This window comes from Arvicola amphibius, chromosome 3 (assembly GCF_903992535.2).
Source record: "Arvicola amphibius chromosome 3, mArvAmp1.2, whole genome shotgun sequence".
Lineage (NCBI taxonomy): Eukaryota > Metazoa > Chordata > Mammalia > Rodentia > Cricetidae > Arvicola > Arvicola amphibius.
The window spans coordinates 62,445,482-62,462,913 of NC_052049.1; the positions used below are offsets into that span (position 1 = coordinate 62,445,482).

A 17,432-nucleotide genomic window follows, 5' to 3' on the forward strand; every position below is an offset into this window, starting at 1 on the left:
CAACAAGAATGCAATTCTGAAAGCTATGGATGGTGGAATATATTCCAGCACTGGAGGAATACTGAAAAACTAGAACTCTATACCCAATCGAATGACAGCACAAAAGTAAGGCACCTTCAAAATTCCCAAAGTCCAAAACCTGGCTACTGTCTGCACTATGACTGAAAGTTTCATCAAACCATTCAAGCGAATCAAGAAAAAGAATGATTTCTAAAACTGAGAAGTAGAGATCGGGAAAAGGGAACAGGGAATTCTTACAAAATCCATAAAACTAAGTTCCAAGATAACAGTTACTCGTCTGGTCTGAGAGGCAAATAACCCCAATAGAGCCAAAGCATAAGAAAGAATGCAGTTACAAGTGAGTGGGTAGGTCACTACAGAAAAGCTGATGGAATTAACAAGAAATGCAAAGGATAGTAAAATATTACAGAGAGCAGTAATTTATGAAAAACATACAAATGAAACATAGTGCCTTAAAATGCTCACACTTGAATCCTTAGGTATAAAAAAGTCTATGACTACTGATTTCACCAAGTTTACAAAGTGAGCTAGTAAGCAATATAAAAAAAGAAAAGTTGAGGGAATAGAATACTATAAGAAAATGAAATCCTCTCTGGCCAGGGCAGCACAATGCCTGAGGCTGATACAGAAGAATTTTCAGTTTTAAGATAGCTTGGGACAAACAAACAGGCCCTGTCTTAAAACAACAAACCAAAACACAAAACTGAACTCGCTGTTCAGGGGAAAAAAGTTTTCATATGCTGAAACAGATAAATTATAGGACTGTAATCTTTTACTTAGAAATACAAAGATTTGGGGCTAGAGAGATGGCTCAGCGGTTAAGAGCACTGCCTGCTCTTCTAAAGGTCCTGAGTTCAATTCCCAGCAACCACATGGTGGCTCACAACCATCTGTAATGAGATCTGGTGCCCTCTTCTGGCCTGCAGACAGAATACTGAGAATACTGTACATATAATAAATAAATAAATCTTAAAAAAATACAAAGATTTATGATTACATGTATGATGTGTGTGTGTGTGTGTGTGTGTGTGTGTGTGTGTGTGTGAGAGAGAGAGAGAGAGAGAGAAACAGACAGAGACAGACACACACACACAGAGAAGGAGGTTCAGTGGCGGGGGCGGAGAAAGCATATGCAATATGCATGCCACTACCCACGTGTATGTAAAGGTCAGAGGGCAACTTTGTGGAGCTGGTTCTCTCCATCCACTTTACACGGGTTTTAAGGGTTAAACATAGGATATCAGACTTGAGCAGCAAGTATTTTTACCTGCTAAGTCACCTCGCTGGCTCCTAAAATATCTTGTTTTTTAAAAGTGAGAAGAAACAGCAACAATGGGAGATATAATAGAAAAGAGAAGAGGCTGGATTTAAAGTATTCAAACTTGCATGGAGATACATGTAAGTTATAGAAGTCCCACGTCATCTTCAGTCTCAGACTCTGGGATACTGTGTGGAGCCAGCTCAAATGATTCACTGTTTTAAAGATCCAATTCTCCAGGCTGAAGAGATGGCTCAGTGGTTAAGAGAGCTCACTGCTCTTGTAGAGGATCTGAGTTCAGCTCCCAGCAACCATACCAAGCAGGTCAAAACCACTTACATCTCCAGCTCCAAGGGACCAGCTACCTACTTCTGAACCTGCACTTTCATTGTATATATTCAGAGAGACAAACACACAGTTAAAAAAGGATCAAATCTCATATCAAGAAAACATGGCTTTCGTTATAATGAAATCAAATATATTTTACCAGGTTTTTTTTTTTTTAGAATGGAAGAAACAGAGAATAGCATGATTGTCATTATCAAATACTTAATTCTGGCACCTGTAGCAATACCTAATATAAAGTGACCGCTAAAATCATTCAAATAGAACAAAAAAGGAAACTATATTCTAAGAAGAAATATTAGTCAATATGCAAATGTTATTAATATTCTATGAATAAACCTAAAATAGTCTCCATCATGTTTCACAAATTTGAAATTATTTTTAAAAATATGTTCTACGTAAGTGATTTTCATATAAATTGAAATTTTTTTCAATTATGGAAAGCAAGATTATATATACTTTTTTGTGACTATTATTAATAAAAGATAGTCTCCCCCACTCCCATTCAAATGATTAATCTTCCCACATCTATTTTTCTTTTTAGAAAGGCATCTAAAATACTTGAAACACATTACACTGATTTTCAATCTACACTACAAAACAAATAGACAAAGCTAGAGAAACAATACTAAAACTTTATTACAGATTTTTACTTAAAGCTAACAATAAGCACACTCATTCATGACTTATTTAATAAAATCATTTTAAAGACAATTGTTTCTATTCAGTGGTATAAAAAGTTTGTAACATTACCTAAAAATTTATTCTTAATTTTTGATATGCAGACTTATTACTTAGAGAAAAAGAAACATAAAATTCTTCCAGATGTTAGTAAAATTTTCATGCATGTTTTAAATTATGTCACAAGATAAGCTTATAATTAGCCAGGCTCAATCTAACCAGATTATAGAGGAAAATACTAACCAAATATATCTAAAAGCAATAAATAAATATGAGGTTTATTTTAAAAACAAAAGTGACCAGGGTTCTAGATTAAAATAAAACACAGAAGGCCACCCTTAAATTTTTAGTTTCAGAAAGAAAATTTCATTTCCCAGGTAAAAGAAGAAAGTTATATTAATTATAAGTCAACAGACAGAAGGAATGTCCTATTATTCAGATTTAGCTCCCCTATTTCATTCTGGGGTTCTGGCCAGAAATCATAGTGCCCTGAAAGGACTAATGTCACAAAAGGCCTGTAAATGTTTAAGAAACAAGCCTGGAGCAAGCAAGTTGGCTCAGTCTAAAGGGCATTTGTTGCCAAGCCTGACAACCTTGAATTTGATCCCCAAGAGGCAATGTGGGGGATGGAGAAATGACTCCCTCGTGATGTCCCCAACCTTCACATGTGTGCATGTACACATGTGCACATACATACAAAACAAGCTTAGATATGTCTGTTATATGGGGTCCTCATGTTCAAGTAAGTACCTTGACTAAGATTCAGTTATTCTCTTTTCTCACTAGATTTGACATATAAAGCAATCTAATCAGAGTTCCAATTTCCATATTAATTTAAAGAAGAAACATTTGTACAGAGGAAGAATATAGTCATTTGCAACCTTTTAAGGGATTTAGAAATGGCAACTGAGTTGTACTACTTTGCTAAAGCTATATATTTCCCAAGCAAATAAGGTAGCATTTAATTTATATACATTTGCACGTCTATAAATAAAACTGACTCAACTGGAGAACCTTAGAACTTATTTTCACTTAAACTATTTACAACTTTTGGTTTTATAAAAATTTGCATGTCCACAATTAAGGCAAAGTAAAAACAAAGTATAAAAATATGCGTAACTTAGCCTTTTGTAGCTTATACCTTTGGCACTGTATAATACAAACATTGTAGAAATGTAACTACTGATTTATTTCTTTAGCCAAGCAAAATAGGTCTGAGAAGCCTTAGAATTCTTTGCAAAATAGTTTTCTTCCTGAAATTCATGTAATTCACTCAATATTGTCCAGTGCTACAGATTAGTCTCAAGAAAGTTTCTTCAAGTCCTACCTGTATGTTGTAAACTACTTTAACATTTAAACCATTTATTTGCAACACAGGATCACTGGCTTTTCTCTATGACGATTTTACCTTTTTACTTTTCATTTATTCATAAATGAGAATATGCTTTATAATCACAAGACCAACAGACATTTCCTCATAATTCTAAGATGTCAATACAAAGTGAAGACGGTCACTACAGCTGCCTCCCTGTGATACAAGTCTTCATGGCTGTCTTCCTTACACTGGAACAGGTGGCAAAAACGGGACTGAACGGAAAGGACTGGGTGCTCAGAGCTACAAATCAAAGCGGGGGGAGTGAAGAATTGGTATGAGTGTAAGAGTGTACTGATAGGTGGTGGCGTCCCCTCTAATCCCAGCACTCAGGAGGCAGAGGCAGGTGGATCTCTGGGTTTGAGGCCAGCTTAGTCTAAGAGTGAGTTCCAGGACAGCCAGGATTGTTGCAGAAAGAAACCCTGTCTCAAAAAAAAAAAAAAAAAAAAAAAGAAAGAAAGAAAGAACACACAAAAAAAGAAAACAAAAACAAAACAAAACAAAAAAGGAGAGACAAGGAGGGGGGCAAGAGAGAACTAATGACAAGAGGTGGCACACTTGCAGCTTCCAACACTCAAGCTTTAGCATCATGCATTCAAAATGTCATTCTCATCCTTTTAGGACTGCCAAGATACTCCAGAAATCATTTCTGCTGTCCTATGTAAGTACGTCAATACAGCGAAGAAAGAAAACAAAATGATTATGGAAATAACTCAATTGGTTCATGACTATCCACAGAGTTGATTAAGTTACATGTATCTAATTTGAGAACTACTTTAACCAAGACTATTTTATTAGTAACAACTGCAGAGATTTTCTGAATCAATTATTGCACATGTGCTTGGAATCCAGCAGAACTCTTGTCCCATGAAGTCAATGGAGACCTAGTTTGATTCATAAATAGGGGCATACAATAATGAAATAAAGAAACACCAGACAGAAGTCACTCTAGTAGAGTCGGTTTACAGAGATAAAGCTGAAAACAGCTGGCACAGACAGAACAAGCACAGGCTGTCAGGACTCTGCTTTGTTGCAAATCTAGATATTTGGCATTTAATTCTGGTCTCCTGAATGCACAAAACCTCAGTAGGTTATTGTCTCACAGTAATAATAGATACAGCTCACATACTCAGTCACACAATTCTACTTCCTTCTTCTTCCCTAGCCTTTTCAAGAGAGTCAAATTAAAATAAATGACCTGTATTATAAACTCTACCACTTTCTCTACTCTCTCCTATGAGCACACAGAAAACCCCAACATTCCTGAGGGAAGATGGAGTTGTTTGGTACCTTTCATAAGAGCACTACTTAAATGGCGTAGAGGTAGTTCATTGCTAAAGACTGTATGATTGCCACTATCACACTAAGCAATATGAAGTAAAATGAAAAATGATAGAAAATATGTGAGTAGATAATAACAAGTCTGTGTTTGCTTCAGGTAGCAATATACTAATGGCTACACCACATAAAATAATATGCATAAGAATCATATACACATCCACACATGCATAAACTGTAACTAGAGCAGAGAAAGAAGCAAAAATATCTATCATTAATATATTTATACACAAAATAATGTAGTCATAAAACAAGCAGAGTTTCATGGAGGGGTAAAAAATGAAGAGCTCATGAGCATTTTAAACTGTAGTAGAAAGTGTAAACAAGAAACATAACAAAATAGTTGGGAAAGTTAAGAATATCTCCTAGGAAACCTAAAATTATAATGACTATATGTATGAAATACAGATGACAATTTTAGATGCTAATGTAGGAGATTCTACTTCCCCAGGAACAAACACCCCCAAAATGTTCAAAATGAAAAGAAACTCATCAAATAACTACAAAACAGCTTGTCTGATCTCATGAACATATATTTCCAAAACTGGCAGTTCTACAAGAATAAGATCAGCTCTTTCCTGAAGCACAGTATCTACTTTTGGTCATGCATAATCTGGAGTAACAAAGATAACAAGTTCCATGAGTCGGAATTGGGAAGAGGATGTACAACATGAAGGTCAAAGTGCATCCAGTTCTCCAACACTTCAGAATTCTGCAGAAAAACTAACTGCTTTAGAATTTTCCAATGAGTCAAATTATCAATCAATAAAGACATCTTAAGGAACACAAAACTTCAAAAACCTTTTCTAAAGATATCGCAGAAGACTTCAAGATTGAAAAAGAAAGTGAGCCAAGGAGGAAGAGACCAAGGCAGCTAAAAAAGGAATCAGGGAATTTTTCAGGAACACAGCAGTGAACAATGTTCCAGGACAAGAGCTATGTAAAAGTTTATGAAGACAGAACTGGGGGTGGCAAAGCAGAAGGTGCTAGACACTGAGACCAAGGACCCTAGTTCAGTCTGAGAGCAATACAGTGGAGAAAACTGGCTCCTGCAAGCTGTCCTCTGCTCTCCCCATATGTGCGCACACATGAAGTAATGCACTAACACAACTCTACAGTTTAAATAAAAAAAGGAGAGCTGCAGAAGGACACATCTATAGGAAACAAAATGGAAATGATGTGCTGATCTACTGATGGACCACTGCTCTAGCAAAGCTTAGTCTCCACAGAGTAAAAATAAACCATTCAAGGAAGGTAAAAAAAATGTTTTGCTACAACAGTATTTTTAAAAGTAGCACTGTAAAACTTACTGAAACTTATTAAAATGCTATCTCTACTGGGGTGAATGTAAGAGCAAAGGAAAAAAGATAATATCAAATGTCCCAGTTTCAAAGAGTAATTAAACACTCAGCAGGAAAGCCACCTACCCGCCAGCACAAAAAGCCCCTTTAAGAGGTTAAAATGTCTGCTGGCCTTTCTGACATTCTATTTGGATGAAAAAGGAATGGAAAGATGTGGCATCTATCTCTATATTTAAAATTTTAAACTATGCAACTACATTGACATTTTAAGAAGTTACATGAAAAATTTCCATTGAATATGATCAAATTATACTATATACGGAAGAAACTGTTGAAGAATAAATTTAGTGTATCCTAAAAATTCTGTATTCAATAAAGGAAAATTCTCTAACAACTGACAAAATTGCTTTAAATTAAACACAAGGTCGAATTGGTGCGGGACAATTCTCTATTCTGTTAATTATATTTTAAATAAATGCTGATTGGCTGATAGCCAGAAAGGAAGTATAGGTGGGAAAACCAAACAGGAAGCAGAGGTGGGGCAATGAGAACAGGACTATTCTGGGAAGAAGCAAGCTCTTCCGGAGCCCTGCCCAGACCACAGAAGTAAGATGTGACCTGCCCTGCTGAAAAAGGTACTGAGCCATGTTGCTAACATATACTAGAATAATGGGCTAATATACGTTATAAGAGCTAATACAAGGCCTGAGCTAATGAGCCAATCAGTTTATATGTAATGTAGACTCTCTGTGTGATTTTCTCTGGGATTAAATGGCTGGGGAACTGGGCAGACAGAAAACCCAACAAGCAGGCCCTCATGTTACAAAATGGCACCCACATGGACAACTGCATCCACATAAAACCTGAGAGAGCTTGAGAAGTAATTCTAGACAGAAAAGAATAGAAGCAGGCCCCCATGTTACACTGAATGGTCTAAGTTCAAAAAACAGTAAGTTCACAACATTATAATGATGGTTTGAAGGATACATTGCAAAAGACAAGACCAGGAGGCACCAGACTAAGCTGATATTCATTTCCTGTGTCGGCTTCATGAAACTGTAGTAGACTTCAGTTACCAAATACACAATGGTAGCAGCCACTGTGAAGTCAACCAGCCACTGATATTCTGGAAAGTAATGCAATGCTGAAAAATAAAAGGGCAAGAAAAGTTTCAGTTAAATTTAAAGCTTATGAGGATCAATCCATATAACCTTAAGTATGCTTGCAGGAGACCAAAAATTTCAACACTTAACATTAATTTTGATAGTTCATAAATTAAGTAATAAAAACAATGTTGAACTGATTACTATAAATTATTATTAAAAATGAATACAAATATATTGGTGTTTTCTTAATCAGCTTATTTATATAAAAATTATGTAAATAATTTCTTTGGTCTATGTTAACCTCAATAAATTCAATTTGGTTTAAAATACAAAAGGTTTACATTCATTTCAGATTTAAACCACTGACTAGTATTTTCCTTATATCCCTCCTCTCTCCAAGACTTTTATCGTGAAGGAGTATTGAATTTTGTTGAAAACTTTTTTCAGCATCTAATGAGATGCTCCTGTGTTTTTTTTTTCTTTCAGTTGGTTTATATAGTGAAATACATTGACAGGTTTTTGTATGTTGAACTATCCCAGCATCTCTGGGATGAAGCCTGCTTGGTCGTGGTAGATGAGTTTTGTCATGTGGTTTTTGTTTCGGTTTGCCAGTATTTTATTGATTATTTTTGCATCAATGTTCATGAGTGAGATTGGTCTGTGAGAAAATTTTATTTTGAATGATGGAATCATTTGTTGAAGGGTTGTTGTTTTATGTAAAATCAACATACTATCAGTTTTTTGTTAAGAGAGAATAAGTGTGTTTGTTCATTTACTCTTATGTGCAGTAACTCACACATTACTAGCCAGAACCTGGAAACAACCCAGGTGCCTCTTATTCGAAGAATGGATAAAGAAAATGTGGTACTTTTACAAATGGAGTACTACACACCAGTAACAAATAATTGCATCTTGAAATTTGCAGGTAAATGGATGGATCTAGAAGAAAACCACATTGAGGTAACCCAGACCCAGAAAGACAAAAATAATATGTACTCACTCATAAGTGGTTTTTAGACATAAAGCAAAGAAAAAACAGTCTACAAGCCATAACTCCAGGGAAACTAGACAACAAAGAGGACCCTGAGAGGCATACAAGCTACATAGAAGGTGAAATAGACAAGATCTCCTGAGTAAATTGGGAGCGTGGGGGGCACAGGAGAGGGTAAAAGGAGAGAAGGGAGTAAGGGAGGGGAGAAAAACATATAGCTCAATAAAAACAATTAAAAAAAGAAAAAATGAAGAATTTAAAAAAATGATAATACATGCAATTCTACTGCTCTGTGTATTTCATTTGAACTTTTTACAAAATATAGTGTACTTTATATTCTCCAGAGTGTGATAGTTATAAAATATGTATATAGGCAACTAAAGTAAAATTAATATTCTTAGCCATATATTAATCCATGATCAAATTCTTTTATCGCTATTTAATAATATAACCATATCTGTCCCTTCAATAGAAAACTGGGAGTCAAAGTAAGATCAGAGGGCAGAGAACTCAGTTGTAAAGTGGTTACTTGTATGAAGCACTTGGTTCAAAAGGAGTACCACAAAAAAGAAAAGAGGCTCAGACAAAATCTATCTGCACAGCCATACACATGGATGTACATTCGCAAAAACACACAATCACCAAGCAACATGCCACTGCTTCTCTAGTTAACAAGAATGTTCTTGATGTTAAATAACCAGTTGCTAAACTAGTACCATTTGTAAGTACTTCTAAAAACTGTCTGTGATATCATATGTTAAGAAACTTCATGAGAAAGCTATATCACCTAAGTGCATTGTTTAAGTGAGTAGTCACATTCTCATTGATTTGTTATGTAACATACAGAATATAACTGCCAAGCTATTAAATTTTATATAAATGAGTTTAGAAAAAAAAGGAGGCTTGGTACTGATATCTAAGTATCTGAGTATCCAAGACATCTGAGTATAACAACACTGACACAACGTTTGGCTAAATAGCTTGTAAATTTTCAGCAAATATTAGCTGATAATAAAAACTGCAACAATATACAAAACTCAGTGAACACTTTGATACAAGTACACCCACATACAGAACTCATCGAAACATGACATGTTGATCAAAATAACAAGGTGTTTTAAAAATTACATCGAGAAAGTAAAAAGAAAAAGGATGGCTATCAATATTCAAATGAGCTCATGAAATTGATTTACAAAGTTCTTCACTATCATTTGAGGGTTACAGGCTTCCCCTACAGATACTTTCAAGTTTTATATGATTAATACTCAATCCTCAACTAATACAGTCTGATGTTACTTTATATCATAAAATAATTTTATATAAGATGCTTGATAAATCTGCTATCGTTTTGTTGAAGTTGGCATGACTCAGTCCTAGGAAAAACTAAATTACAAAATAATATTTTATGTATTCTCTAAAGTATTGTTAAGCTAGTGTAGCCATTTAAATATGTTGCATATTATATCTTAAACCAAAAGAAGGAATAAGGAATGACACTACAAAGGAAAATCCACGAGGAGGACATTGAAATCCTTGACATCTATGCACCAAATCCAAGTTCATGAAAGAAATACTCCTGCAACTAAAATCACATTCTGACCCCAAACTATTATAGTAGACGACTTCAATACCTACTCTAGTCAATAAACAGGTCACCCAGAAAAAAAAAAAAAAGAGAGAGAGAGAGAGAGAGAGAGAGAGAGAGAGAGAGAGAGAGAGAGAGAGAAAAGCTGAAGCTAATTGACATTATAAACCAAATGGACCTAACAGATATTTTCAAAACATTTCACCCAAACACAAAAAAATAAACCTCCTCAGCACCTCATGGAACTTTCTCAAAAACTGAGCACATACTGGTTATAAAACAAGTTTCAACAGGTATAAGAAAACTGGAAATAACAGCCCACATTCTATCTAATCATCATGAATTAAAGATGGATAACAATGACAGGAATATCAAAAAGCTTACAAATTCATAGAAGATGACCAATACAGTATGGAATGAAAAAATGTGTTACAAGACAGAAATTAAGAAAGAAATTAAAAACATTTAGAACTGAATGTAAATAAAACACAATACACCCAAATCTATGATGAGACACCATCAGGGTAGTTCTAAGAGGCAAATCCATACAGCACAAATGCCTACATAAAAAACCTGGAGATCATATGAGCAACTTAACACCCGAGAGTTCTAACATAAGAAGGAATAACACTTCAAAAGGGTACAGAAAGAAATAACCAAACACAGGACTGAAATCAATAAAATAAACCAATGAAATGAAGAGGTGATTGTTTGAGAAAATCAGTAAAACTGTTTAAGCCCTTAGTCAAATTAACTAAAATGGTGAGAATATCCAAATTATTAAAATGAGAGATAAAAAGGGAGTCATCACAACAGACAACTAGGAAATCCAGTGAATCATAAGGAGAGACTTTAAAAATCTGTACTTTAACAACAGGAAAACCTAACTTAGCACAGAATACTAACAAAGAATTAACACCAATACTCCTCAAATTATTCCCCAAAACAGAAACTGAAGAAATGAACATAGATGCAAAAATACTCAATAAAATATCTGCAAACTGAATCTAAGAACACATCCCCTATGATCAAGTAGACTTCATCCCAGAAATGCAGGAATGGTTCAACATATGTAACTGCATAAATGTAATCCATCAAATATGCATTTTTAAGTACAAAAACTACATGATCATCTCATTAGATGCAGAAAAGGCTTTTGACAAAATTCAATCACTCCTTCATGATAAAAATTCTAGACAGACTGGGGATCCAATATAATAAAGGCGGTTTTCAGCAAATCCATAGCTGAAATCAATCTAAACTGAGAAAAACTCAGACTTTCCAGTAAAACCAAGAAAAAAAAAGTGTTTATTCACTTCATGTTTATTCAATATATAGTGCTTGTAATCTTACCTAGAGCAGTAAGACAACTGAAGACCATCAATAGTATACAAATAGAAAAGAAGTCAAAGTATCTTTACTGGCAGATGATAAACTTTTATACATAAAAAATCTACCAGAAAATTTCTATAGCTGATAAACACTTTAAGTAAAGTAGCAGGATACAAAGCTAACAAACAGAAATTAGTATACAAATGACAAACTGAGAAAAAAAATTAAGGGAACAATACCTTTCACAATTGCCTCAAAACAATGAAACAAAACACAAACACTTAGGATAACTCTAACCAAGTAAGTGAAATACTTGTATAATAAAATTTAAGAGACTGAAAAGGGAAATTGAAGAAGATAACAAAAGATAAAAAGATATCTCATTGACTGATAGGAATAGAGTAAAAAATGGCCATCCTACTAAATTAATCTACAGATTCAATGTAATCCCCACCAAAATTCCAAAGCAATTCTTCTTGGAAATTGAGAGGAACAATTTTAGTTTCATATAAAAACTAAAGGAGCTGCTGGAGGTATCACCATATCCTACGCGAAGGTGTACTACAGAGCTACAATAAAAACACCAAGGTAGTGTTATTAAATAGACATACTGATCAGTGGAATAAACTGAAGACCCACACATAAGTCCACACACCTATGGAAACAGAAGTCAGTAATATACAATGGTAAAAAAACAGCATCTTCAATAAATGATGCTTTGTCAATCTGGATGGTTGCTTATAGAAGAATTAAAATAGATTCCTATTTATCACCATGCACAAGAACACAACTTTAAAAGCATCAAGGCCTTCAACATAAGGCCAAGTACTGAATCTGATAGAACGGAAAGTGGGGAATAGTTTTAAACTACATGACAAAGGAAAAGGCTTTCTGAACAGAACACTGATAGTGCATGCACCAAGAACAATTACTAAGTGGAACTCCATGACACTGAAAAGTTTCTGTATGCTAAAGGACACCATCATTCAGATAAAGTGGCACTAAGGGCTAGTTGAGGGTTCATATGGATGCCCACAACTATAGAAGTTTCCTAACATGTATGTATATATGTATGTATATATGTGTATGCATACATGCATACATACATACATACGCACATACGAATGAAATATAATTGGTGTCACCAATAACAATACCCCAACTAGGTAGCTCTCACCACTAAGTGAAAACTACAGTGCCAGGGTTATATCTAGATGCATTATTGGTGAAAGGAGCCCCATGAAAACCCCCAAACATCTCAGGCTATTGGTTACTCTCTACCAAATCCCCCCCATAGGGTTCAAGAAGCCATGTGGTGAAGGAGGAGAAAAGATTTTGAGTGCCAGACATGATGGATGACTGCAAGGAAGCAGTGTTTTCCAGGCACAACACTGACACTGGTACATATGAACTCATGAAGACGATGGCAACATGCAGGTCCTGGAAAGGTTTATGTCAGATAGGGTCCCAATGTTGAGAAAGGATCCATCCTTAATGAAGAAGGCTATCTCCAACTGACACTGGCTTGCAAAGGAAAAATTAGTTTTCTCCTATAGCATCTCATTGGGTATATTAACCAATATATTAAGGGCAGGCCTCCTGCCAAGCAAGAGATGGCTAACACAAAACAAATTCAATGGCAGTTTGGTATACTTTTGTCTCAGAGTGTTTTGGCCATTTTTGTCTTAATTATCTTTTGCTTATTTATTATGGTTTCCAATTTTTGTGGTTTGGTAGTGGGGATGTGTCTGTATGTTTCTTGTAACTTTACTTTTTAAAATTCTGGTTTGTTTTTGTTGTTGGTGTTGTTGTTCTCCTCTAAAGAGGAGAAGGCCACAGAGTTGAGAGGGTGGAGAAGTGGGGAGGGCCTAGAGGACCTAGTGGGGAATCCTGATTAGACTACAGTATGACATTTTTTTCAATAAAAAGTATTAATGAATATACTATTTTCTCATTTTTCATATAACCCAGTGGGTCTCACATCTAGTTATATATCAACACCATTTTTTTCACTTTTGAAGTCAAATTTCCAGAGCCTATTCTAGAGTCAATGAATGTTTAAAGAGAATAAGGAATCTTTAAAGATCTCTTCAGTAATATGCACATATAAGGTTTGAAAACTAGTGTGAGGAACATCACGCCAGAAGTCTCCCCATCTAGGATTCAATTAGCTTCATATAGAATTCATTGTAAACTTAAAATCATTATAGTCATATTATTATAGAAACTGAGGAGGAAAAGTAAATTATTTATTTTGATATATTCAACGGATAAAATTGATTTGTGATTAATTTTTTCAACTTAATATCTAACACTATTACAATAGTTGAATTATTAAAACACAGATGCCTCAATATGCAAATATAGTTTAAACTGCATTATTAAAGTACATTATTATAAAAAATAAGTTTTGGAAGTTATGATTACAAGACTGATTTCAGCCTAATAACCAGAAACTATAAAAAGGCTGAGCAACTTATCTACTTATTATTTTTCCAGAAATGGGGAAAATAATACCATATAAAGAGAAAAGAAAAATTTTATTTCAGTAAAGTCATTTGGAGCTGTTAAGTTCATATGTTAGACTTCACATTCTGTAGAATGAACTCATGATTAGGAAAATACACAAATCTTACCCCATAAACAAACAAAACCAGTCACAACAAAGGGTACTCGCTGCCATAGACTGTAAGCAGAACACGTACAGGACTCCCTTACCTAGAGTATCCACTTCTGTAACGGACTTGGTTTCTAGATGAAGGTCAATGTCTTTTGGAATGGTTAGTGGCTTATTTTCAATATGACCATTGTATTTTCTGCAAAATTAGACAAGTGACACAAAACCAAATTATTTAGTTACCTAAGTGCTTACATCCTACTAAATGCAAAAGAGATTTTAAATTTTATTCCAATGTTACTCTAGATGAGGTCAGATACTCAAAAACAGTATTCCCAAGGAGGCTACAAAATGCTCAAGTAAATTATGTTACTATGTAATTGGCCAGAAAAAAAATTATCTAAACTAGCAAGAGAAACAAATCCTGCTGGCTAGTATAGTGTTTCACACCCTTATTTCCTACTCTCTTTTGAGGACTTAAAAACAACCTAATATCTCTTTCGTAGGCCCAAGATTGAAGGAATGGAAGAGAAAATAAAATTCTCTTTGAAATGATGTATACACCTATACTCACAAACACAGCTGTAATTGTAGGTAGGCCAGAGATGAATGAGTATATTAAAATGTATGTTCATAAGACATTCAGAAACATGAAAGGCAACCACTGGTGGTGACTACAAAGACTTACAGACAGAAAACTAGCAAAGATCTTTTAAGTTTACTTGTGTCACTCCTAAAGTTACACTGTAGGGCAATCAAATGAATACAGAAAGCAATAAGCTGAGTTTTAATAAGATTATTTTTATTATTTTAATAATATTATATTTACTTGAATAATTAAAAATGGGGGGATCTAGCCAGGCGGTGGTGGCGCACGCCTTTAATCCCAGCACTCGGGAGGCAGAGGCAGGCGGATCTCTGTGAGTTCGAGGCCAGCCTGGTCTACAAGAGCTAGTTCCAGGACAGGCTCTAAAAAAGCTGCAGAGAAACCCTGTCTCGAAAAACAACAAAAAAAAACAAAAAAAAAAAAAATGGGGGGATCTTGGTGCTAAATTTCAGTAGGCAAATCCAACCATGACTACTGCTGTGAGTAAGATGACAGCAACACCACTGCATCTTTCTGTAATGACAACCCCGGGAAATCCTCTAAGGGCTGGGCATGCAGTGCAGCTGAACACTGCCTGCCCGCCCTGGGTTTGATCTAGGATGCTATAAACCAAGAGGGGTGATACATGACTGTTACTGAGAACTGGAAGTAGGAGGATCAAAAAGTTTGAGGTCCTTTTCTGCTACCGGTCTGGGCTACATGAAACCCAGTCTAAAAAAGGAAAGTAACAGATTACAAGGCATGCAAAAAGAATCCAAATATTTACAAAATGAATAATATACTGCATAATTAATTCCCACAATTGTTTGACATGGTAACAATGGCCATCAGCAGAGTTTCAGTGCTTAAAAACAAAAAGAAAAACAACTAAAAACTAACTAACACAATTAAATTTCTGGTCCTTAAGTATATAAACTTGGGAAATTCATTTCATACTTTTTAAATTATTTTTATTGAGTTTCTGTCAGAATGTGTGTACTACATACATGCAGTGCTCTTGGAGAAAATGTCAATTAAATTACTGCGGTGGTTATCTCTATTAAGTTGCAACTGTACATAAAGCATTTTGGAAACTAGAACATTGGTTGATACTTTTTTGAAGAACTAGTGAAATTTAAAAAGAGTAAGGTTCAGGACTAATAATTAAATGAACTTCCGTGTATATTATAATCAGTGAAGAAGAAAAAGCCTTAGCTGAAGCCCAGTTGAGGAAACTAAAGCTAACGTGGAGAGGACATCAATGCTGACTTTCTCTGAATTAACTACAGGTATGCAATTTTAAAGCACGAAAAGCTCTTCGATATGATTATGTCCAATCAAAGTTGATTCAACAATGATTACTAACAATGAGGCTTGTTATTAGCATATATTCAAACTAGAAAGCGCTGGGCTGAGGGTTAAAGCTCACTGCTAGAGCTTCTGCTTAGCAGCACCTAGAGGAAAAGCAATGAATGGAACCTCCAAAGTCATATCTACCTCTATTCTACCCAGAAACCCAAGGTAAGGCAGTGGCATGATATCTAGCAATAGTAGTAGTGAATATTCACAAATGACATCTTTGAAAGATTTGTAGACATCATTACAACTCTTCTCTTAATCAACCTAAGTAAATACCTGTAAATAATGTTTTCATAATTTAAATAAGAAACAAGTTAGCAACTTTTAAGTAATACAACAATTGTCTTGCATTTACGTACTGTTTTCACTTAGTGAGATTTACATGGGTTCTGATGTCAAACATATTAACTATTCAAGAATAAAGTTACTCTTTGAGTAAAATAATTATTATTTTATACTTATCTAATTTCTATTTTACTGGAATTTGCACGGGTTCAATCTGGAATTTATCAACTATTTACAACATAGTTAATAAACATCCCTTTAATGAAAGCATAAACTATATAACTCACCTGTCTTTTTTACTTCTTCCTTTCTGCTGCTTCCCTGCAAGGATTCTCAATTCTTCTTCTGAAGGATGTTGATACCACCTCAAACTAAGGGAGGGGGAAAAAGCCCTTTTAAACAAATCACTGAAACTTACCAGATTATTTATTTATTCTACAAATATTTACTGAGTTTCCAATTTGTGAAGACACTGTAGGGAAATAACCAGGTGACAACTGCAATGCAGACACTGTACTTAAGCCTTACAAAGCTTAGATGCATACCCAGGCAACACTTCAATGCACTTACTAGATGCCAGGCCCTGGCAGGCTGCATGGAGTCCTGACATAAACCAAAGTGACATGAACTCTGCAGGAGATTGGGCACATTAATTCTCCACTATCCCCCATTTAAATGAAGTGATAGTTATATTTAAAAGAGCAGACTGAATGCTCCCTCAAATTTATAAGTCATCTTTCTATTTTTCCTTTCTACCACACAAAATATCCACATCATTTAATCTTCCCAAGCACCAACCACCTCACTAAGACTTTCCTGTTTTACTGAGTGGTCTCACTATTTACCAGTCACTTAAATTTAATAATCATTACCTTACTCTTAGGGTAATCAAATGTTACCATCAGTTTATCCAACATTTTAAACTCTCCGCACTCTACTGCAAACCTGAGTGTAACTTAAAAGTCTTCTGTGGCGTGACTATCACAAAACTCCCTCCCTGATCTGTGCTCCCTTGGACAGCCTTCCAATCCACCCATTCAGAGCCCACTTGGCTCTTTTTCCATAATGGCTATCTTGTCAAAGTACATTAACATGTGCAATCTTTCCCAAGGCAGCTCAATGAGTCGGCTATGCCAGGACTCACAAGGTCCTTGCCACTACATTGTCACAAAGAACGGTAAACACAAACCTTGTGCATTATTTTTAAATCATAAAACTCTAGATTATAATATGACATGTCTAAATGAAAAGAAAT

At 35.0% G+C, this 17,432-nt stretch overlaps 1 protein-coding gene across 3 annotated transcripts in view; it reads right to left on the minus strand.

Annotated features, from left to right (window-relative positions):
• The window catches only part of Tmem161b (transmembrane protein 161B), an 82,013-nt gene that overhangs the window by 22,376 nt on the left and 42,205 nt on the right, over positions 1-17,432 (minus strand). For 2 of the 3 annotated variants that reach the window (XM_038322352.1, XM_038322353.1), the window contains exons 3-5: positions 16,465-16,548; positions 14,049-14,146; positions 7,304-7,460 (exon numbers count right to left, since the gene is read on the minus strand). In XM_038322352.1, the coding sequence (XP_038178280.1) occupies positions 7,304-7,460; positions 14,049-14,146; positions 16,465-16,548 (339 nt within the window). Of the gene's footprint in view, positions 1-7,303; positions 7,461-14,048; positions 14,147-16,464; positions 16,549-17,432 lie in introns of those variants that run through there. The other variant, XM_038322354.1, reaches the window with a different exon arrangement.